We start from the raw sequence: 23,916 nt of genomic DNA, 5'->3' as shown, positions 1-23,916 counted from the left end.
TTCCTATCTTCCTCGCTTAGTCATTTTGATTCTCAATCCAAGCTGTGCTTACCTTTGAAGTGAACTCTGAAGAATACGTTATTTCTTTTTTTACTGGAGCTGATAACCTTTCAGTTGGTCTTCTTACAACTAACTGCCCTGCTTAACCTCCTTCTACTTTTCTTGTTTTCTCGAATTACACTCTGCCTAAATTGGAAAGCACAAAGCCGTTTCATCTCTTTTCATAACAGGCGCCCAAAGTGCTGTGGTGACGGCACCCGCGGTGAACGCTAATCGGGATACACAGACCTTTCCGTCTAGTTTCCTCTGCATCTGTTGAACGGAATCTATCTTGCAGACTGCACCTCAAGTGTAATTTAACTGGCACCTTCTGAATGTATCTACCGTAGAGTAATGCAGTTAGATGTTTTGCTACTTTTGTAACCGTTACAGAAATATTATAACCTGCTTTAATTTCTGAATTACCTCTTATGTTCCAGATCAGCAAAACTCCAACAACAACATAATTATGCCTTAACCATTAAGTTGCCTATCATATTATATTACTATTATAGCTTGGCTGTGAATGCAACAGTTACCTGACTACACCAAAGTATAAGTATACCACATCTTAATCAAGTGTGTCTATAGATTTTAGGTATCTTAACCTGCAGATACTAAGTACATTACACAACCTTATATTTACAACCTTTTCAAGGTGGCATGGGGGTTCCTAACCTTGATGCCTACCGCAATACACATTTTCTTAACAGAATAACAGATTGGTGCACCTTTGGTGAACACCACCAAAAACAGTGGGTGCAACTAGTGCATGACATAGCAAATGTCTCACAGTTAGGCAGCTATTGCTGGTTAGAGAATTCTCACAATGGTTCTTCCTACAAAACTACATTATTTCAGAAACCTTCAAAGTTTGGAAAACAGCACTTAAAACATACCCATCCCTTTCCACCCTTCAATCGCTGCTTATACCTTCCTTATGTAACCCGGACTTCCCGCCAGGACAGCAGATACATTCAACCACAACGGGAGACATAAACTTTCCCATTTACCTTCTTACAGAAGGTGGAGCAATACACATTAAGCAGTTAATTGACCATTTGGGAGATGGTTTCTATAAACCTTGGTTTAGATATCATAAACTTCACCATTTTATATCTACACATCCACACAAACTTGATCTTCTAAGACCCAAAACCCCATTTGAAACTCTGTGTAGCTCTACAACACCAATTAAACATACCATCTCTTTAATCTACAAAATTATATCAAACCCCTGCTGACTCATTACCCTCTTATACTACGGCCTGGGGTAAAGAACTTCCTTTTACACTTTCTGTTAAAGAATGGCATTCAATATTTGGTAAATTTTGTAAGTCAAGTCACTCTGCTAAGCTACTGGAAACAATTAGTAAATTACTGACCAGGTAGTACTTAACACCGCAAAAAAAAAATTAATATATGTTTCCAGGGGCCTCAGATAGGTGCTTGGGAATGTGCCAAGAAGAGGGAATACTATACCACATATGGGGGGCCTGCCTTGGCTGGCACTTCGGGATTACTTTCAATTTGCCCTTAATTGCACTATTCCACTAGATTCATATATATTTTTATTTTGACTTGCACCCAAACTCCAATCCAAACTACACTCCACCTTATTCAATTTAATGGTAAACAGTGCCCATAAAATGATACCTAGATTCTGGAAGAGTTATGTCAAAATCTTAAATTGGAAAGATACCACTATCTCATCACCAATACTCTTGACACGTACCACGACCTGTTATTTATTTGGGAATCTCTTCCCAACTCTTAAACTCTCACACCAAGATAACTTTAAGTCAACAATGGATATTTGCTTACTCTACAAAACACGTATTAATGGGATATCAGTTAAAGGGCCATAATACCCAAATGTTTAAACACTTGAAAGTGATGCAGCATAGCTGTAAAATGCTGACTAGAAAATATCTCCTGAACATCTCTATGTAAAAAAGAAAGATATTTTACCTCAAAAGTTCCTCAGTAGCCACCTCCCATTGTAAAGGATTTCTAAGCAGCATTTTAGTGTGTCTGTCCTGGGACTGCTGAAAGGATGAGCCTCGTGAACTCTCATATTATTTCACCAATCAGGTAAAGGAAGCTTACTATGAAATCTCATGAGAGTTAAGTCAAATCTCATGAGATCACAGTAAGAGTTCATGACCTCAGCACTGCTGATGCTGATTGGCTGCTGTTCATTTCTTCATTTTTTTTTTTACCTGCAGCTGGGCAGCAGCTGAGTATAACTTTTTACACAGAACTTGCTCTGCTAAGCTGAGGAGATTGTGAGGTAAAATATCTTCCTTTTTTACATAGAGATGCTCAGGTGATATTTTCCTGTCAGCTTTTTACAGTTATACTGCATCAGTTTCAAGTGAGTTAGCATATGAGTATTATGTCCCTTTAATGTTACTTACTGTGTCTATGTACAATTGTTATCCATATCTTAGTGATTGACAACTGTTAATGTTATTAGTATTATTGTTAAGTTACTTGTTTTATGTTTTTGTTGCTATCTATATTTGCTATACCTCACTGTTACAGAACAAAGACTTCCTTTCGATAGATGTTCTCTTTTATGTTACGGTAAACTTCTTCATTATTTAATCTAGAGGCCATTATAGCTTGGTTTTGGGACCTTCCAATATATGTGCACAGCATAGAGATGTCCTTCACAAAAAGATTGCAACATTAGCAAACACAAAACCTTAGACCTACCTGTGCTGAACCCAAAACCTACCAAGTAGTATTTTGGTCTCTGTATAAGATTCCTTGAATGTTATATTTCAACTTTTGTAACAGTAAATTATCTTGCAAATTATATAAAACTTCAATAAAAAAATGTTTTGTCAGGAATGGAATTTCTAGTGAAAAACGATATATACCACAAAACCTGTAACATAATATGTGCATGAGAAACATTTTTATATGTTTATTTGTCTTGTGTCTCTCTCCCCTCCCTGAATACAAGATCAAGAGATTGTTAAGAAGTTTAGGAATTCCTTACATCTGAAGCTGCCACAGGTTACCTGTTAAAAGATAAAACTTTGAGACTAGAATCTCATGGGTAGAAATCTCGACTATACCAAGAGTTCTCAGGCCACGACATGCGGTACAACATTATTGCAGTAGTTGGTCTTGATGGAAGCTGATGTTTTTCGCCATTTTGGGTATGGTTTAGAGAAAACATTCCCTATTTTTCGTTTTCTGAGTTTTCGTATCTAAGCGAATAACAGATGGCACCTTTAAAGTGAAGGTAAATTTTAATGAATAAGTGCCCGTTTTTAAAAAAAAAACAGAATTTATGTTTACCTGATAAATTTCTTTCTCCTACAGTGTATCTGGTCCACGGCTTCATCCTTACTTGTGGGGATATTCTCATTCCCTACAGGAAGTGGCAAAGAGAGCACACAGCAGAGCTGTCCATATAGCTCCCCTCAGGCTCCGCCCCCCCAGTCATTCGACCGACGGTTAGGAGAAAAAGGAGAACCATAGGGTGCAGTGGTGACTGTAGTTTGCAAAAATAAATTTAAACCTGACCAAATGCCAGGGTGGGCCGTGGACCGTATACACCGTAGGAGAAAGAAATTTATCAGGTAAACATAAATTCTGTTTTCTCCTACATTGGTGTATCTGGTCCACGGCTTCATCCTTACTTGTGGGAACCAATACCAAAGCTTTAGGACACGGATGAAGGGAGGGAACAAGTCAGGTATCCTAAACGGAAGGCACCACTGCTTGTAAAACCTTTCTCCCAAAAATAGCCTCCGAAGAAGCAAAAGTATCGAATTTGTAAAATTTGGTGAATGTATGCAGTGAAGACCAAATCGCTGCCTTACAAATCTGTTCAACAAAAGCCTCATTCTTGAAAGCCCATGTGGAAGCCACAGCTCTGGTGGAATGAGCTGTAATTCGTTCAGGAGGCTGCTGTCCAGCAGTCTCATAAGCCAATCTGATGATGCTTTTCAGCCAGAAGGAAAGAGAGGTAGCAGTCGCTTTCTGACCTCTCCTCTTACCAGAATAGACAACAAACAAGGATGATGTTTGTCTGAAATCTTTAGTTGCTTGTAAATAGAATTTTAAAGCACGAACCACATCAAGATTGTGTAACAGTCGTTCCTTCTTAGAAACTGGATTAGGGCACAGAGAAGGAACAATGATTTCCTGGTTAATATTCTTATTAGAAACCACTTTTGGAAGAAAACCAGGTTTGGTACGCAAAACAACCTTATCTGCATGGAACACCAGATAAGGTGAATTACACTGCAAAGCAGACAATTCAGAAACTCTTCTAGCAGAAGAAATAGCTACCAAAAACAAAACTTTCCAAGATAGTAACTTAATATCTATGGAATGTAGAGGTTCAAACGGAACCCCTTGAAGAACTGAAAGCACTAAATTTAGACTCCATGGAGGAGCCACAGGTCTGTAGACAGGCTTGATTCTGACTAAAGCCTGTACAAACGCCTGAACATCTGGCACGGCTGCCAGACGCTTGTGTAACAAAACAGACAGAGCAGATATCTGTCCTTTTAAGGAACTAGCTGATAGACCTTTCTCCAATCCTTCTTGGAGAAAAGATAGTATCCTTGGAATCCTAATCTTACTCCATGAGTAACCCTTGGATTCGCACCAGCAAAGATATTTCCGCCATATCTTATGGTAAATTTTCCTGGTGACAGGCTTTCTAGCCTGGATCAGAGTATCTATAACTGATTCCGAAAACCCACGCTTAGCTAGAATCAAGCGTTCAATCTCCAAGCAGTCAGTTGCAGAGAAACTAGGTTTGGATGTTCGAATGGACCTTGAATTAGAAGGTCCTGCCTCAAAGGTAGCTTCCATGGTGGAACCGATGACATATTCACCAAGTCCGCATACCAAGTCCTGCGTGGCCACGCAGGAGCTATCAGAATTACCGAAGCCTTCTCCTGTTTGATCCTGGCTACTAGCCGGGGGAGCAGAGGAAACGGTGGAAAGACATAAGCTAGATTGAACAACCAAGGCGCCACTAAGGCATCTACCAATGTCGCCTTGGGATCCCTGGACCTGGACCCGTAACGTGGAACTTTGGAGTTCTGACGTGACGCCATCAGATCCAGATCTGGAATGCCCCATAGTTGAGTTAACTGGGCAAAAACCTCCAGGTGAAGTTCCCACTCCCCCGGATGGAAAGTCTGACGACTCAGATAATCCGCTTCCCAGTTGTCCACTCCTGGGATGTGAATTGCTGATAGATGGCAGGAGTGATCCTCTGCCCATTTGATGATCTTGGATACCTCCCTCATCGCCAGGGAACTCGTCATGTTGTCCGACTGAAATCTGATGAATTTGGCCTCCGCTAGTTGAGGCCATGCCTGGAGCGCATTGAATATCGCTCTCAATTCCAAAATGTTTATCGGGAGAAGAGATTCTTCCCGAGACCATAGACCCTGAGCTTTCAGGGACTTCCAGACCGCACCCCAGCCTAAGAGGCTGGCGTCGGTCGTGACAATGATCCACTCCGGTCTGCGGAAACTCATTCCCTGAGACAGGTGATCCTGAGACAACCACCAGAGGAGTGAGTCTCTGGTTTTCTGGTCCATTTGTATCTGGGGAAACAAATCTGCATAATCCCCATTCCACTGTTTGAGCATGCACAGTTGCAATGGTCTTAAATGAATTAGAGCAAAGGGAACCACGTCCATTGCCGCAACCATTAGTCCTATTGCCTCCATGCACTGAGCTATGGAAGGTTGAGGAAGGGATTGAAGAACTCGACAAGTGTTCAAAAGTTTTAACTTCCTGACCTCCGTCAGAAAGATCTTCATTTCTACCGAGTCTATTATTGTTCCCAGGAAGGGAACCCTTGTGAACGGGGACAGAGAACTCTTTTCTATGTTCACCTTCCACCCGTGAGACCTTAGAAAGGCTAGAACAATGTCCGTATGAGCCTTTGCTTTGAGAAAGGACGACGCTTGTATTAAAATGTCGTCTAGGTAAGGTGCTACTGCAATGCCCCTTGGCCTTAGCACCGCTAGAAGGGACCCTAGCACCTTTGTGAAAATTCTGGGAGCAGTGGCCAATCCGAAGGGAAGAGCCACGAACTGGTAATGCTTGTCCAGAAAGGCAAACCTCAGGAACTCATGGTGATCTTTGTGGATAGGAATATGCAGATATGCATCCTTTAAGTCCACGGTAGTCATATATTGACCCTCCTGGATCATTGGTAAAATTGTCCGAATGGTTTCCATTTTGAATGATGGAACTCTGAGGAATTTGTTTAGGATTTTTAAATCCAGAATTGGCCTAAAAGTTCCTTCCTTTTTGGGAACTACAAACAGGTTTGAGTAGAAACCCAGTCCTTGTTCTACTGTTGGAACTGGGTGTATCACTCTTCTACGCAATGTAAGAATGCCTGTCTCTTTATCTGGTCTAAAGATAAGCGAGACATGTGGAACCTTCCCTTTGGAGGAAAGTCCCTGAATTCCAGAAGATACCCCTGAGAGACAATTTCTAGTGCCCAGGGGTCCGGAACATCTCTTGCCCAAGCCTGAGCAAAGAGAGAAAGTCTGCCCCCTACTAGAACCGGTCCCGGATCGGGGGCTAACCTTTCATGCTGTCTTGGTAGCAGCAACAGGCTTCTTGGCCTGTTTACCTTTATTCCAGCCTTGCAATGGTTTCCATGCTGGTTTGGGTTGGGATGCGTTACCCTCTTGCCTAGTGGCTGTAGAGGTAGAAGCAGGTCCGTTCCTGAAATTGTGAAAGGAACGAAAATTAGACTTATTCTTAGCTTTGAAAGGTCTATCTTGTGGAAGGGCATGGCCCTTTCCCCCAGTGATATCTGAAATAATTTCTTTCAACTCTGGCCTGAATAGGGTCTTACCCTTGAAAGGAATATTAAGCAATTTTGTTTTGGACGACACATCCGCCGACCAAGATTTTAGCCAAAGCACTCTGCGCGCCACGATTGCAAAACTAGAATTTTTCGCCGCTAATTTAGCTAACTGAAAAGCGGCATCTGTAATGAAGGAATTAGCCAACTTCAGGGCGTGAATTCTGTCCATGACTTCATCATAAGAAGTCTCCTTCTGGAGTGAGTTTTCTAGTTCCTGAAACCAAAAAGACGCTGCAGTGGTTACAGGAATTATGCAAGAAATTGGTTGAAGAAGAAAACCTTGTTGAACAAAAATTTTCTTAAGTAAACCTTCTAATTTTTTTCTTCTATTGGTATAGTCGTGCGTTTAGCTAGTGTTGAAACTGCCCCCTCTACCTTAGGGACCGTCTGCCACGCGTCCCTTCTGGGGTCAACAATGGGGAACATTTTCTTAAATATAGGGGGGGGGGACAAAAGGTACACCTGGTCTCTCCCACTCCCTAGTCACAATATCCGCCACCCTCTTAGGTATCGGAAACGCATCAGTGTGTACTGGGACCTCTAAGAATGTGTCCATTTTACACAATTTTTCTGGGACCACCAAAAGGTCACAATCATCAAGTGTAGCTAGGACCTCCTTAAGTAGGGCGCGGAGGTGTTCTAGCTTAAATTTAAATGCTATGGTATCAGGCTCTGCCTGCTGAGAAACTTTTCCTGTGTCAGAAATTTCTCCCTCAGACAGGCCCTCCCTCACCGCCAAGTCAGATTGATGTGAGGGCACTACAGATAAATTATCCTCTGCGTCTGCTTGCTCATTTTCTGTATTTAAAACTGAGCAATCACGCTTCCTTGGAAAAGCTGGCAGTTTGGATAAAAATGCTGCGAGAGAATTATCCATTACTGCTGCTAACTGTTGCATAGTAATAGCAATTGGTGCGCTAGATGTACTGGGCATCGCTTGCGCGGGCATAGCTGGTATTGACACAGAAGGAGGGGATAGCGGGCTATCCTCACTACCTTCAGCTAAAGAATCATCTTGGGCTACATCTTTAAGCGTGATTGTACGGTCCTTAAGTTGTTTGGACGCTATGGCACACTTCACACATAAATTTAATGGGGGAACCACCTTGGCCTTTAAACATACAGAACATAGGCTATCTGAAGGGTCAGACATGTTTGACAGACTTAAACAGAACTTCAATGCAATAAAAATTATTTTTGACAAAAACGTTACTGTGTCTTTAAATAATAAAAGTGCACACTTTATTACTGAAACATCAAAAAACCATCAAATAAACATCCGATTTTAATGAAATTTTCACCACAGTGTCTTAATGCTTTGAAAATATTGCACACACATTTTCAGACCAATTAACCCCTTAATGCCCAAACCGGAGCTAATAACAGCAGTTAACCGGTTAAAAACACTACAGTACAATGCCACAGCCTCTACTGTGGCTTTTACCTTCCTTAGGGATTATTTAAGTAGGAAATAAGCCTCTCTGAAGTCCTTTCTGATGTCTCTGGACTCCCCACGTGAAGCTGCATGAACTGCCTAGTCAAAACAACTGCGCAATTGAGGCGCGAAAATGAGGCCTCCTCCTTCTTCATTCTAGAGTGGAGGGGCCTTTCTGACTAGATTAGGTGTCCAAATAAGTGCCAGGCGCAAATTAAACCCCAAAAGTGTTTTAAAGTCTGAAAAAACACCTTATTTATACTGAAAACATGCTAAAAAGCAATCGATTAAGCCCACAATAGTGTCAACCAGCATAGAGCCCTTAATATAAGCCATCATTTTATACAGAGTCTAAGAAAAATGGCTTACCTATCCTTGAGGGAATTTCTGACAGTCTTCTAGCATTACATGGTCTTGTTAGAAAAATGACTGATCATACCTGAAGCAGTTAAGCCTGCAAACTGTTCCCCCCAACTGATGTTCTCTGGTATTCAACAGTCCTGCGTGGGAACAGCAATGGATTTTAGTTACTGGTGCTAAAATCATATTCCTCTCAGCAGAAATCTTCATCACTTTCTGCTTAGAGTAAATAGTACAAGCCGGCACTATTTTAAAATAACAAACTCTTGACAGAAGAAATAAAAAACTACAACTAACACCACATACTCTTTACCACCCCCGTGGAGATGCTACTAGTTAGAGCGGCAAAGAGAATGACTGGGGGGGGCGGAGCCTGAGGGGAGCTATATGGACAGCTCTGCTGTGTGCTCTCTTTGCCACTTCCTGTAGGGAATGAGAATATCCCTACAAGTAAGGATGAAGCCGTGGACCGGATACACCAATGTAGGAGAAATACTATTTAAAAGAGGGGCACTTTTATTCATTAAACATTACATTGAAGCGTTTTTTTTTAAATACTTTCTTTATGAAAACCAGACCGGCAATCCTCCGCCCGCAGCTCCTGCTGTAGTGAGCACAGTAATGATGAATCTGGCTTCCTCCAATCATTGTGTGCATCCCAAGGAGTCCAGCTCGTGAGGCCGTGCAGCGACTGGAGGAAGCCGGATTTGTCACTGACATGCCTAAGTACAGCAGGAGAAGCGGGCGGGGGATCACCGGTCGGGTTTCTATAAAGAAAAAGGTATTTAATAAAAAACGCTTCAATGTAAAGTTTAATGAATGAAAGTGCCCCTGTTTTTAATAGTATTTTTTAAAAACAGGGGCACTTATTCATTAAAATTTACCTTCACTTTACCTAATTAATAAATCAGAGAATCAATGAAAATCAGTTGAGCTGTTTGTTCATTCGCTAAGGGATAATCAAATATTAAAAATTTGTATTTTTGAATAGATGATTATATCTTTAAAGAGATAGCAAGGTCATAATTGAAATGTGCATGGCTTCATTTCATTTTTAAATAGAATATTTTTTGCTCTATACTTCCTTTAGCAAAAATGATTCTAGTAAAAGCTATTACTCCTTTTCAGGGCCCGTGCACTGGTATTCAAACACTACACCATCTCGGAGAGTCAGCGGTGACTCATGACACAAATTAGGTCTTCACATACACAATATACACCACCACCACACTGAGCATGATTACTGGTGCACAGGCCCTCACAGGATATGTGCGTATGCTGCTGGAAAAACAGTAATAACGTTTACTAGAAGCATTTTTGCTAAAGGACATATATTGCAAAAACGATTCTATTTAAGAATCAAATGCACCCAGTCACATTTCAATTTTGACTTTTCTATCCCTTTAAATAACAAACAAATGAATCTACTCATTTTCTTTAATTTGCTGATTTGTTAATTACTTAATTAGTTTAATAAATTCCATTTGTTATTTGTTTGTAAATAATACCTATTAATAATGAACAAAAATGCACATGTATAGTTTAGAGTTAAAGGGACAGTCAACACCAGAATTTTTGTTGTTTAAAAATATAGATAATCACTTTATTACCCACGCCCCAGTTTTGCATAACCAACACGGTTCTATTAATATACTTTAAACCTTTGTGATTACCTTGTATCTAAGCCTCTGCAAACTGCCCCTTTATTTCAGTTCTTTTGACAGACTTGCATTTTAGCCAATCAGTGCTCACTCCTAAGTAACGTAACGTGCGTGAGCTCAATGTTATCTATATGACACACATGAGCTAACACCCTCTAGTGGTGAAAAACTGTCAAAATGCATTCAGATTAGAGGTGGCCTTCAAGGTCCTAAGAAATTATCATATGAGCCTACCTAGGTTTAGCTTTCAACTAAGAATACCAAGAGAACAAAGCAAAATTGGTGGCAAAAGTAAATTGGAAAGTTGTTCAAAATGACATGCCCTATTTGAATCATGAAAGTTTATTTTGGACTTGACTGTCTCTTTAAAGGAATAGTCTAGTCAAAATTTAACTTTCATGATTCAGATAGAGCAGCAATTTTAAACAACTTTCTAATTTACTCCTATTATCCATCTTGTTCTCTTGGTATCTTTATTTGAAAAAGCAGGAATGTAAGCTTAGGAGCTGTCCCATTTTTGGTTCAAAACCTGGGTAGAGCTTGCTGATTGGTGGCTACATTTGACTAGAAAAATCCCTTTAAGGTTAGCATTAGGTTAGGGTTAATTAAGTTTAGTTAACGTTAGGGTGGGGGAGGGGGTAACCATGGTGACGTTGTGATATATTATGCGAGTCATGCTATTGCCATCAGGGTGTGTTTTCCCATGACTATGCAAGTAACTTTCTAGAGAATTAAATACATAAATTAGTTTACAATATATACAATCTGCATTGGTTTTTCTTCTTCTTCTTCTTTGAAATATATGGGGATATTAATTACATTAATAACATTTTGGATATTCCAAGAAATATCAGGATTTATGAAATGATGATGGTGTTTACATAAATAATTTCAATAATTTAATATTATTTATAGTATTAGTTATTGATATATTGACACATTTGTATTTAAAGGTTGTGAGAGACCATTTGTTTATTTGCTTTTACTATTTAATTTAGTTAACTAGATACCAAAGTAAAAAAAACTAATCAAGGGTTGAAAAGAACAGGAATTGAATATATGAAAATTATTTTTTATTTAAACACATTTTTTAAAAATGTAAAAGTGATTTAATAGTGTGTATCTGTGTACAGCTGAAAAAAACATAATTTATGTAAGAACTTACCTGATAAATTCATTTCTTTCATATTAGCAAGAGTCCATGAGCTAGTGACGTATGGGATATACATTCCTACCAGGAGGGGCAAAGTTTCCCAAACCTTAAAATGCCTATAAATACACCCCTCACCACACCCACAAATCAGTTTAACGAATAGCCAAGAAGTGGGGTGATAAGAAAAAAGTGCGAAAGCATATAAAATAAGGAATTGGAATAATTGTGCTTTATACAAAAAAATCATAACCACCACAAAAAAGGGCGGGCCTCATGGACTCTTGCTAATATGAAAGAAATGAATTTATCAGGTAAGTTCTTACATAAATTATGTTTTCTTTCATGTAATTAGCAAGAGTCCATGAGCTAGTGACGTATGGGATAATGACTACCCAAGATGTGGATCTTTCCACACAAGAGTCACTAGAGAGGGAGGGATAAAATAAAGACAGCCAATTCCTGCTGAAAATAATCCACACCCAAAATAAAGTTTAATAAAAAACATAAGCAGAAGATTCAAACTGAAACCACTGCCAGAAGTACTTTTCTACCAAAAACTGCTTCAGAAGAAGAAAACACATCAAAATGGTAGAATTTAGTAAAAGTATGCAAAGAGGACCAAGTTGCTGCTTTGCAAATCTGATCAATCGAAGCTTCATTCCTAAACGCCCAGGAAGTAGAAACTGAACTAGTAGAATGAACTGTAATCCTTAGAGGCGGAGTTTTACCCGACTCGACATAAGCATGATGAAATAAAGATTTCAACCAAGATGCCAAAGAAATGGCAGAAGCTTTCTGGCCTTTTCTAGAACCGGAAAAGATAACAAATAAACTAGAAGTCTTACGGAAAGACTTAGTAGCTTCAACATAATATTTCAAAGCTCTAACAACATCCAAAGAATGCAACGATTTCTCCCTAGAATTCTTAGGATTAGGACATAATGAAGGAACCACAAATTCTCTACTAATGTTGTTGGAATTCACAACTTTAGGTAAAAAATCAAAAGAAGTTCGCAACACCGCCTTATCCTGATGAAAAATCAGAAAAGGAGACTCACAAGAAAGAGCAGATAATTCAGAAACTCTTCTGGCAAAAGAGATTGCCAAAAGGAACAAAACTTTCCAAGAAAGTAATTTAATGTCCAATGAATGCATAGGTTCAAACGGAGGAGCTTGAAGAGCCCCCAGAACCAAATTCAAACTCCAAAGAGGAGAAATTGACTTAATGACAGGTTTTATACGAACCAAAGCTTGTACAAAACAATGAATATCAGGAAGAATAGCAATCTTTCTATGAAAAAGAACAGAAAGAGCAGAGATTTGACCTTTCAAGGAACTTGCGGACAAACCCTTATCTAAACCATCCTGAAGAAACTGAAAATTCTCGGTATTCTAAAAGAATGCCAAAAAATGATGAGAAAGACACCAAGAAATAGAAGTCTTCCAGACTCTATAATATATCTCTCTAGATACAGATTTACGCGCCTGTAACATAGTATTAATCACAGAGTCAGAGAAACCTCTTTGACCAAGAATCAAGCGTTCAATCTCCATACCTTTAAATTTAAGGATTTCAGATCCTGATGGAAAAAAGGACCTTGCGACAGAAGGTCTGGTCTTAACGGAAGAGTCCACGGTTGGCAAGAGGCCATCCGGACCAGATCCGCATACCAAAACCTGTGAGGCCATGCCGGAGCTACCAGCAGAACAAACGAACATTCCTTCAGAATCTTGGAGATTACTCTTGGAAGAAAAACTAGAGGCGGAAAGATATAGGCAGGATGATACTTCCAAGGAAGTGAAAATGCATCCACTGCCTCCGCCCGAGGATCCCGGGATCCGGACAGATACCAGGGAAGTTTCTTGTTTAGATGAGAAGCCATCAGATCTATTTCTGGGAGTTCCCACATTTGAATAATCTGAGGAAATACCTCTGGGTGAAGAGACCATTCGCCCAAGTGCAACGTTTGGCGACTGAGATAATCCGCTTTCCAATTGTCCATACCTGGGATATGAACCGCAGAGATTAGACAGGAGCTGGATTCCGCCCAAACCAAAATTCGAGATACTTCTTTCATAGCCAGAGGACTGTGAGTCCCTCCTTGATGATTGATGTATGCCACAGTTGTGACATTGTCTATCTGAAAACAAATGAACAACTCTCTCTTCAGAAGAGGCCAAGACTGAAGAGCTCTGAAATTTGCACGGAGTTCCAAAATATTGATCGGAAATCTCACCTCCTGAGATTCCCAAACCCCTTGTGCCGTCAGATACCCCCACACAGCTCCCCAACCTGTAAGACTTGCATCTGTTGAGATTATAGTCCAGGTCGGAAGAACAAAGAAGCCCCCTGAACTAAACAATGGTGATCTGTCCACCATGTCAGAGAGTGTTGTAAAATCGGTTTAAAGATATTAATTGAGATATCTTTGAGTAATCCCTGCACCATTGGTTCAGCATACAGAGCTGAAGAGGTCGCATGTGAAAACGAGCAAAGGAGATCGCATCTGATGCGGCAGTCCTAAGACCTAACATTTCCATGCATAAGGCTACCAAAGGGAATGATTGTGACTGAAGGTTTTGACAAGCTGATATCAATGTTAAACTTCTCTTGTCTGACAAGGACAGAGTCATAGACACTGAATCTATCTAGAAACCTAAAAAGGTTACCCTTGTCTGAGGAATCAATGAACTGATTGGTAAATTGATCCTCCAACCATGAACTTGAAGAAACAACACAAGTCGATTCGTATGAGATTCTTCGAAAATGAGAAGACTGAGCAAGTACCAAGATATCGTCCAAATAAGAAAATACCAAAACCCTGTTCTCTGATTACAGAAAGAAGGGCACCGAGAACCTTTGAAAAAAATTCTTGGAACTGAGGCTAGGCCAAACGGTAGAGCCACAAAACTGGTAATGCTTGTCTAAAAAGAGAATCTCAGACACTAAAAGTGATCTGGATGAATCGGAATATGCAGATACACATCCTGTAAATCTATTGTAGACATATAATGCCCTTGCTAAACAAAAGGCAGGATAGTCCTACAGTAACCATCTTGAATGTTGGTATCCTAACATAACGATTCAATAATGATAGATCCGGAACTGGTCTGAAGGAATTGACCTTCTTTGGTACAATGAAGAGATAAAATAAAACCCCAGCCCCTGTTCCAGAACTGGAACTGGCATAATTACTCCAGCCAACTCTAGATCTGAAAAACCATTTCAGAAATGCTGAGCCTTTGCTGTGTTAACTGGGACACGGGAAAGAAAAAAATCTCTTAGCAGGAGGCCTTAACTGAAGCCAATTCTGTACCTTTCTGAAACAATGTTCTGAAACCAGAGATTGAGAACGGAATTGATCCAAATTTCTTTGAAGAAAACGTAATCTGCCCCATACCAGCTGTGCTGGAATAAGGGCCGCACCTTCATAGGTACTTAGGAGCTGGCTATAGGTTTCTATAAGGCTTGGATATATTCCAAACTGGAAATAGTTTCCAAACTGATACCGCTCCTGAGGATGAAGGATCAGGCTTTTGTTCCTTGTTGTGAGGAAAGGAACAAAAATGATTATTTACCCTGGAAAGAAAGGGAAAGCAAAGTTGACTTAGAAGACATATCAGCATTCCAAGTTTAATCCATAAAGCTTTTCTAGCTAAAATAGCTAGAGACATATACCTGACATCAACTCTAATGATATCAAAAGATGGTATCACCAATAAAATTATTAGCATGTTATAGAATAATAATAATGCTATAAAATTATGATCTGTTACTTGTTGCGCTAAAGCTTCTAACCAAAAAGTTGAAGCTGCAGCAACATCCGCTAAAAATATAGCAGGTCTAAGAAGATTACCTTAACATAAGTAAGCTTTTCTTAGAAAGGATTCAATTTTCCTATCTAAAGGATCCTTAAATGAAGTACTATCTGCCGTAGGAATAGTAGTACATTAGCAGGAGTAGAGACAGCCCCATAACCTTAAGATTTTTGTCCCAAAAAACTCTAATCTGTCAGATGGCACAGGATATAATTGCTTAAACGTCTAGAAGGAGTAAATAAATTACCCAAATTATTCCATTCCCTGGAATTACTTCAGAAATAGCATCAGGGAGATTAAACACTTCTGGAATAACTACAGGAGATTTAAAAAACCTTATTTAAACGTTTACATTTAGTATCAAGAGGACCAGAATCCTCTATTTCTAATGCAAATAATACTTCTTTAAGTAAAGAACGAATAAATTCCATCTTGAACAAATACAAAGATTTATCAGCATCAACCTCTGAGACAGAAACCTCTGAACCAGAAGAACCATTATCAGTATCAGAATGATGATGTTCATTTAAAAATTCATCTGAAAAAAGAGAAGTTTTAAAAGACTTTTATGTATACTAGAAGGAGAAATAACAGACATAGCCTTCTTAATGGATTTAAAAAAATAAAATCTCTTATGTTATCAGGAACACTCTGAAAATTAGATGTTGACGGAACAGCAACAGGTAATGTAACAGTACTAAAGGAAATTTTATCTGCATTAATAAGTTTGACATGACATGCAATACAAACAACAGCTGGAGAAACAGATACCAAAAGTTTATAGCAGATACACTTAGCTTGGTAGCTCCAGCACTGGGCAGTGATTTTCCTGAAGTAACTTCTGACTCAGTTGCAACGTAGAACATCTTGCAATATGTAAAAGAAAAAAACAACATATAAAGCAAAATTGATCAAATTCCTTAAATGACAGTTTCAGGAATGGGAAAAAAAATGCCAGTGAACAAGCTTCTAGCAACCAGAAGCAATAAATAATGAGACTTAAATAAAGTGGAGACAAAAATGACGCCCATATTTTTTAGCGCCAAAAAAGACGCCCACATTATTTGGCGCCTAAATGCTTTTGGCGCCAAAAATGACGCCACATCCGGAACGCCGACATTTTTGACGCAAAAAAAACGTCAAAAAATGACGCAACTTCCGGCGACACGTATGACGCCGGAAACAGAAAAAAAATTTTGCGCCAAAAAAGTCCACGCCAAGAATGACGCAATAAAATGAAGCATTTTCTGCCCCCGCGAGCCTAACAGCCCACAGGGAAAAAGTCAAATTTTTTAAGGTAAGAAAAAATGAATGAAACAAATGCATTTATCCCAAATATGAAACTGACTGTCTGAAAAATAAGGAATGTTGAACATTCTGAGTCAAGGCAAATAAATGTTTGAATACATATATTTAGAACTTTATAAATAAAGTGCCCAACCATAGCTTAGAGTGTCACAGAAAATAAGATTTACTTACCCCAGGACACTCATCTACATGTTTGTAGAAAGCCAAACCAGTACTGAAACGAGAATCAGTAGAGGTAATGGTATATATAAGAGTATATCGTCGATCTGAAAAGGGAGGTAAGAGATGAATCTCTACTACCGATAACAGAGAACCTATGAAATAGACCCCGTAGAAGGAGATCACTGCATTCAAATAGGCAATACTCTCCTCACATCCCTCTGACATTCACTGCACGCTGAGAGGAAAACCGGGCTCCAACTTGCTGCGGAGCGCATATCAACGTAGAATCTAGCACAAACTTACTTCACCACCTCCATCGGAGGCAAAGTTTGTAAAACTGAATTGTGGGTGTGGTGAGGGGTGTATTTATAGGCATTTTAAGGTTTGGGAAACTTTGCCCCTCCTGGTAGGAATGTATATCCCATACGTCACTAGCTCATGGACTCTTGCTAATTACATGAAAGAAACTATTATATGGTTTAGTATTTCTATTGCACAGGGATTTACATAAAGTATCTGTAATGGAGCATTTTTAGGTATTGTGTGTCATTCTGTCTATATATCGTTAGATAGGCAGACAGACATCTCTCCTCAACTTGTTTAAAACTTAAAGGACCACTCAATGCAGTAGAATTACATAATTAACAGGTGCATAATAAAAAGACAATGATTTAACACCTACTCTGAATTTCAAATAAGCGGCAGATTTTTTTCCTGCAAATTTATTTTTTCTCCCATTTTCCGGCCCCTTGTACCATGTGCATCAGCCAATCACAGACTAGTATACGTATACCCTGTGAGCTTGCGCACATGCTCAGTAGAAGCATATTGGAAAGTGTCTTAAAACTGCTGCCCTATCTGAATCATAAAGGTTTATTTTGACTTGAGTGTCCCTTTAAAGGGACATTTCTCTTTTAAACAAAATCCATTATGCGTACAAAAAACTTTATTTTTAAAATATTAAAAATATTTTATTGCATGAAAAAGATTACGCCAGACTCTACTGAAAAACATTACACGTGGTAACAAATAAGTTCTTTATTTTTTCATTAAAACGTCTCATTTACTGAGCAAATGCTTCCTTCCTGAAGACTGTTTTCTTCTTCTTCACATTAAGATTTTACAAAGTTGAAAAAAAAGGTTGTGTTGGCTGGGAACTTGCTGTGCTCACAGAGACTCATGGTAAAGTGTCATCACACAGGAAACCTTCAGTAAGTTCTATGACATGCACACGCACTCACTGACAATTCTGTTAAAGGGACAGTCTAATGTGAAAGTTGCATGCTCTTATTGCCTAGGGCATGACATTTTAGCATTATTACCGTCCCTAGGTAACTGTATTAAGTCCTCTTAAAGGTGTTAAACACATAGTTAAAGTGCAGCTTGCAGCTTCTGAGCTGGAAACTGCCAATTACTGGTGAGTACATATGATGTCTGATCCAGATTGATTGACCAACAGTTTCCTATTTGGGAACTGCAATGCTTGTGGCTCCTAAGCAAAACTTTGCTTGTGTTCAAAGCAGTTGCAGGGGTTCAACAGTAACAGTATGTTAAAGGGATATGGAACCAATTTTATTTCTTTCATGATTCAGATAGAGGGGCCTATTTATGAAAGGCCTGTTGGAGATGATACAATAGTGCGGATCAGGTCCGACAGACCTCGCTGAATGCGGAGAGCAATACGCTCTCTGCATTCAGCATTGCACCAGCAGCTCTTGTGAATTGCTGGTGCAACGCCGCCCCCTTCAGATTCGCGGCCAATCGGCTGCTAGCAGGGGGGTGTCAATCAACCGATCATATTAGATCGGGTTGAATTGCAGCGATGTCTGTCCGCCTCCTCAGAGCAGGCGGACAGGTTATGGAGCAGCGGTCTTTAGACCACTGCTTCATAACTGGTGTTTCTGGCGTGCCTGAAGACTCGCCAGAAACACGGGCCCTCAAGCTCCATACAGAGCTTGATAGATAGGCCCCCAGAGCATACAATTTTAAGCAACTTTCTAATTTACTACTAATACCATTTTTTCTTTGTTCTCTCTGTATCTTTATTTGAAAAAGCAGGAATGTAAGCTTAGGAGCCAGCCCATGTTTGGTTCAGAACCCTGGGTAGTGCTTGCTGATTGGTGGCAGAACAAACAAAAAAATCTAATTTTCTCTGCCAATAAAGCTGGAGACTCAGGAGCAGCTGATTGGTGGCTGCACCTTTATGCCTCTTGTCATTGGATTTCAGCTAGCTCCCAGTAGCGCATTGCTGCTTTTTCTTCCGGATACCAAGAGAATGAAGCAAATTAGATAATAGAAGTAAATTGCAAAGTTGTTTAAATTTGTATTCTCCATCTGAATCATGAAAGAAAAAATTGGGGTTTCATGTTCCTTTAAATTTAGCTTCAGTCTCATAACTGACCCCTGTATGTATAAGGCTGAGTTGTTACTTTATGAGACCGCTGGAGATTCTGTTACTGGGTACATTATTTACATTTGTAGATAGTTGTCATAGCCGTTATTTACATTCCACTGATAGCTGAATTCCAAAAATAACCATCAATTCTGTCGATGTTTTATCCACCTGTAGTTTTACAGATACAACGCAAAGTCATTCTTCCAATTTTTCCTTTCCAAGAATTCCTGTCCTCTTATTGTCACAGCAAGAGCAGATCCAGTCTCTGATGGAGGAACACAGAAGCCATCGGTTTACATCAAACAAGAAATGAGAAGCTTTGGAATCTAAGCAATGTTGGACTGATGTCATAAAGACAAACGTTCTGGCGTTTGATAACCATTTATCATAGTTTTTGTATAGTTAAAAATGTGAATGCATTAAAAAAATAGTTTTTGGATGAAAAAGGAGAGTTATTTAACTACACTTATATTAAATAGCACTTTCATTTTTAGGTGAGGCAGCGACTCTATATAACTGTGTTGGCATCTACTCAGCCAGCTCTTGCTTTATTCTATATAGTCTTATCTGTATTTCCAATCAACTCTTGTTCCATGGGGGGTAGGGGAAACTGCTCATCTTTTCCATCTACTTCACCATTTGGGGTCACCTCTGGCTGTTCTAACAATGGTGTCTGCTCCCCTTTCGCAACCATGTCTTCTTCTTTCACATCCTTCTCCTGCGTCACTTCTGGAATCTTCTCTTTTGCAAGTTCATCCATCTCTATCACTGAATCAGATTTCTTCTCACCACTCACAAATGTGGTCAGCTTTTCTTCCTTTCCGGCCTCAGACACAGGTACTGTGACTCCATTCTCAGCCCCCTTGGCCTCACCCGCCTGTTTACCCTCTACGAGTTCTGGCACCTGACCAGCCCAAACATCTTTTTTGTCCCCCTTACGGCTTCGCTTATTGAAGGTCTGAGATCCACTTCTTTTTTTCCTCCTCACCAACAACACAATCATAATAAATAATATCATACATAGGATAATGAAAAGAACCAGAACTAGCACCCACAAAGAACCAGGTTTTCTAACTGGAGGCTCATTGTTGGGATTTGTGTTACCAGAGCCTGTATTCTCATTAGAGACAGTTGTTGTCTCCTCAGGGTCATCATCCACATATTTTGTCTCAGTATTATTGGAAGTGGTTTGTCCTAATGGTCTTTTAGACATCTGGCTGTCATTATCAGATGTAGTAGCAGATGTGGTAAAATCATTTTCCTCTGTCCCATTAACAACAATTGTGTTTTGACCAGATTGAGTAGTTGAAATTATGATGGATTGAGTGGTAAAATTTATCTTATTGAGGTTAGAACTCATGGATGTCGTCATTTGTGTGGTTTCTAGAATACTGGAAATGGATGATGAGGAAGAGTTTTGCAGCTCTTCTTTGACAGGAGATGGACTTGATTTATCAACCATGCTTGTGTTGGTAGGTTCCTGGCTTGTGCTGGTAGGTTCCTGGCTTGTGCTGGCAGGTTCCTCTGTTGTGATGGCAAGCTCCTGGGCTTTGTGGACAAGATTCTGGTTTGCAAACTGGGTGCGTAGAGGAGAGCTGGTTTCAGAGACCTTTCCAGCTATTGAGTGTTTGGAGATCTTGGATGTGATAGGGACCTCATGGTCTGGGGGCATAGAGGTTGAAATATTTAATAAACCTGATTCTTCCATGGTAGTCTCATTAACTGCTGTCGTCTCTGGCATCGATCCTTCAAACTTCAGAAGAAGGAAGAGCCCGAGAATCCAGTACCCTTTCATCATAAATTTTGACTGTTTTTCAAACACACTTCCTGTTTGGTCTTTCTTCTGTTCTCACTCTGCTAAAGTTGTAGTTTCTTACACTGAACAGCCTATGGGTAGATAAGAAAATGTATTACAATTCTTAGCCTGGCAGAGCTGTGGCACTGTGTATAAGAGGGAACCTGACCCTGTGGCTATATTATTTAGGAGATTGAGTCTGACACTACTGCTGCATTGTGTATAGACAGAAGCCTGGCACTACTGTTTTACTCTGTATAAGATGGGTTTGGCACTACTGTTTGCTCTGTGTACAGGAGAGAGCCTGGCACTATTGCTTATCTGTGTAAAAGAGAGAACATGTCACTACTGTTATACTGTGTATAAGAGGGGTTTAGCACTACTGCTAATCTGTTTATAGGACAGAGCCTTGTACTACTGTTGATCTGTGTATGAAAGGAAACTTTCCACTCCTGCTGTACTTTGTATAAGAGGGGCTTGGTACTACTGTTGATCTGTGTATGGGATAGAGCCTGTAACTACTGCTGTACTGTGTATAAGAGAGAGCCTGGCACTGCTACTGCACTGTGTATAAGAGGGAACCTGGCACTACTACTGCACTGTGTATAAGAGAGAGCCTGGCACTACTACTGCACTGTGTATAAGAGGGAGCCTGGCACTACTACTGCACTGTGTATAAGAGGGAGCCTGGCACTACTACTGCACTGTGTATAAGAGGGAGCCTGGCACTACTGCTGTACTGTGTATAAGAGGGAGCCTGGCACTACTGCTGTACTGTGTATAAGAGGGAGTCTGGCACTACTGCTGTACTGTGTATAAGAGAGAGCCTGGCACTACTTCTGTACTGTGTATAAGAGGGAGCCTGGCACTACTGCTGCACAGTGTATAAGAGGGAGCCTGGCACTACTGCTGTACTGTGTATAAGAGGGAGCCTGGCACTACTGCTGTACTGTGTATAAGAGGGAGCCTGGCACTACTGCTGTACTGTGTATAAGAGGGAGCCTGGCACTACTGCTGTACTGTGTATAAGAGGGAGCCTGGCACTACTGCTGTACTGTGTATAAGAGGGAGCCTGGCACTACTGCTGTACTGTGTATAAGAGAGAGCCTGGCACTACTGCTGTACTGTGTATAAGAGGGAGCCTGGCACTACTGCTGTACTGTGTATAAGAGGGAGCCTGGCACTACTGCTGGACTGTGTATAAGAGGGAGCCTGGCACTACTGCTGTACTGTGTATAAGAGAGAGCCTGGCCCTAATACTGTACTGTGTATAAGAGGGAGCCTGGCACTAATGCTGTACTGTGTATAAGAGGGAGCCTGGCACTAATGCTGAACTGTGTATAAGAGGGAGCCTTGCACTACTGCTGTATTGTGTATAAGAGGGAGCCTGGCACTACTGCTGTACTGTGTATAAGAGGGAGCCTGGCACTAATACTGTACTGTGTATAAGAGAGAGCCTGGCACTACTGCTGCACTGTGTATAAGAGAGAGCCTGGCACTACTGCTGCACTGTGTATAAAAGAGAGCCTGGCACTAATACTGCACTGTGTTTAAGAGAGAGCCTGGCACTACTGCTGTACTGTGTATAAGAGGGAGCCTGGCACTACTGCTGCACTGTGTATAAGAGAGAGCCTAGCACTAATACTGCACTGTGTATAAGAGAGAGCCTGGCACTACTGCTGTACTGTGTATAAGAGAGAGCCTGGCCCTAATACTGTACTGTGTATAAGAGAGAACCTGGCAATACTGCTGCACTGTGTATAAGAGAGAGCCTGGCACTACTGCTGCACTGTGTATAAGAGGGAGCCTGGCACTACTGCTGCACTGTGTATAAGAGAGAGCCTGGCACTAATGCTGCACTGTGTATAAGAGGGAGCCTGGCACTACTACTGCACTGTGTATAAGAGAGAGCCTGGCACTAGTGCTGCACTGTGTATAAGAGGGAGTCTGGCACTAATGCTGCACTGTGTATAAGAGGGAGCCTGGCACTACTACTGCACTGTGTATAAGAGAGAGCCTGGCACTACTGCTGTACTGTGTATAAGAGGGAGTCTGGCACTAATGCTGCACTGTGCATAAGAGGGAGCCTGGCACTACTGCTGTACTGTGTATAAGAGAGAGCCTGGCACTACTGCTGTACTGTGTATAAGAGGGAGCCTGGCACTACTACTGCACTGTGTATAAGAGAGAGCCTGGCACTAGTGCTGCACTGTGTATAAGAGGGAGCCTGGCACTACTGCTGTACTGTGTATAAGAGGGAGCCTGGCACTACTGCTGTACTGTGTATAAGAGGGAGCCTGGCACTACTGCTGTACTGTGTATAAGAGAGAGCCTGGCACTACTGCTGCACTGTGTATAAGAGGGAGCCTGGCACTAATGCTGCACTGTGTATAAGAAGGAGTCTGGCACTAATGCTGTACTGTGTATAAGAAGGAGTCTGGCACTAATGCTGCACTGTGTATAAGAGGGAGCCTGGCACTAATGCTGCACTGTGTATAAGAAGGAGTCTGGCACTAATGCTGCACTGTGTATAAGAGGGAGCCTGGCACTAATGCTGTACTGTGTATAAGAGGGAGTCTGGCACTAATGCTGCACTGTGCATAAGAGGGAGCCTGGCACTACTGCTGTACTGTGTATAAGAGAGAGCCTGGCACTACTGCTGTACTGTGTATAAGAGAGAGCCTGGCACTACTGCTGTACTGTGTATAAGAGAGAGCCGGGCACTACTGCTGCACTGTGTATAAGAGGGAGTCTGGCACTACTGATGTACTGTGTATAAGAGGGAGCCTGGCACTACTACTGCACTGTGTATAAGAGAGAGCCTGGCACTAATGCTGCACTGTGTATAAGAGAGAGCCTGGCACTACTGCTGCACTGTGTATAAGAGGGAGCCTGGCACTACTGCTGCACTT

General features: G+C 40.7%; 1 protein-coding gene across 2 annotated transcripts in view; it reads right to left on the bottom strand.

Annotated features, from left to right (window-relative positions):
- Positions 1–17,759: 17,759 nt before the first annotated feature.
- The window catches only part of SPN (sialophorin), a 114,457-nt gene continuing 108,300 nt past the window's right edge, over positions 17,760–23,916 (bottom strand). For both annotated transcript variants that reach the window (XM_053694446.1, XM_053694447.1), the window contains one exon: positions 17,760–21,096. In XM_053694446.1, the coding sequence (XP_053550421.1) occupies positions 19,763–21,007 (1,245 nt within the window). In that variant the 5' untranslated portion in view covers positions 21,008–21,096 and the 3' untranslated portion in view covers positions 17,760–19,762. The remainder of the gene's footprint in view (positions 21,097–23,916) is intronic.

This window comes from Bombina bombina, chromosome 11 (genome assembly GCF_027579735.1).
Source record: "Bombina bombina isolate aBomBom1 chromosome 11, aBomBom1.pri, whole genome shotgun sequence".
NCBI lineage: Eukaryota > Metazoa > Chordata > Amphibia > Anura > Bombinatoridae > Bombina > Bombina bombina.
The sequence above is the reverse complement of the archived record's forward strand: the minus strand, read 5'-3'. Positions and strand labels throughout refer to the sequence as shown.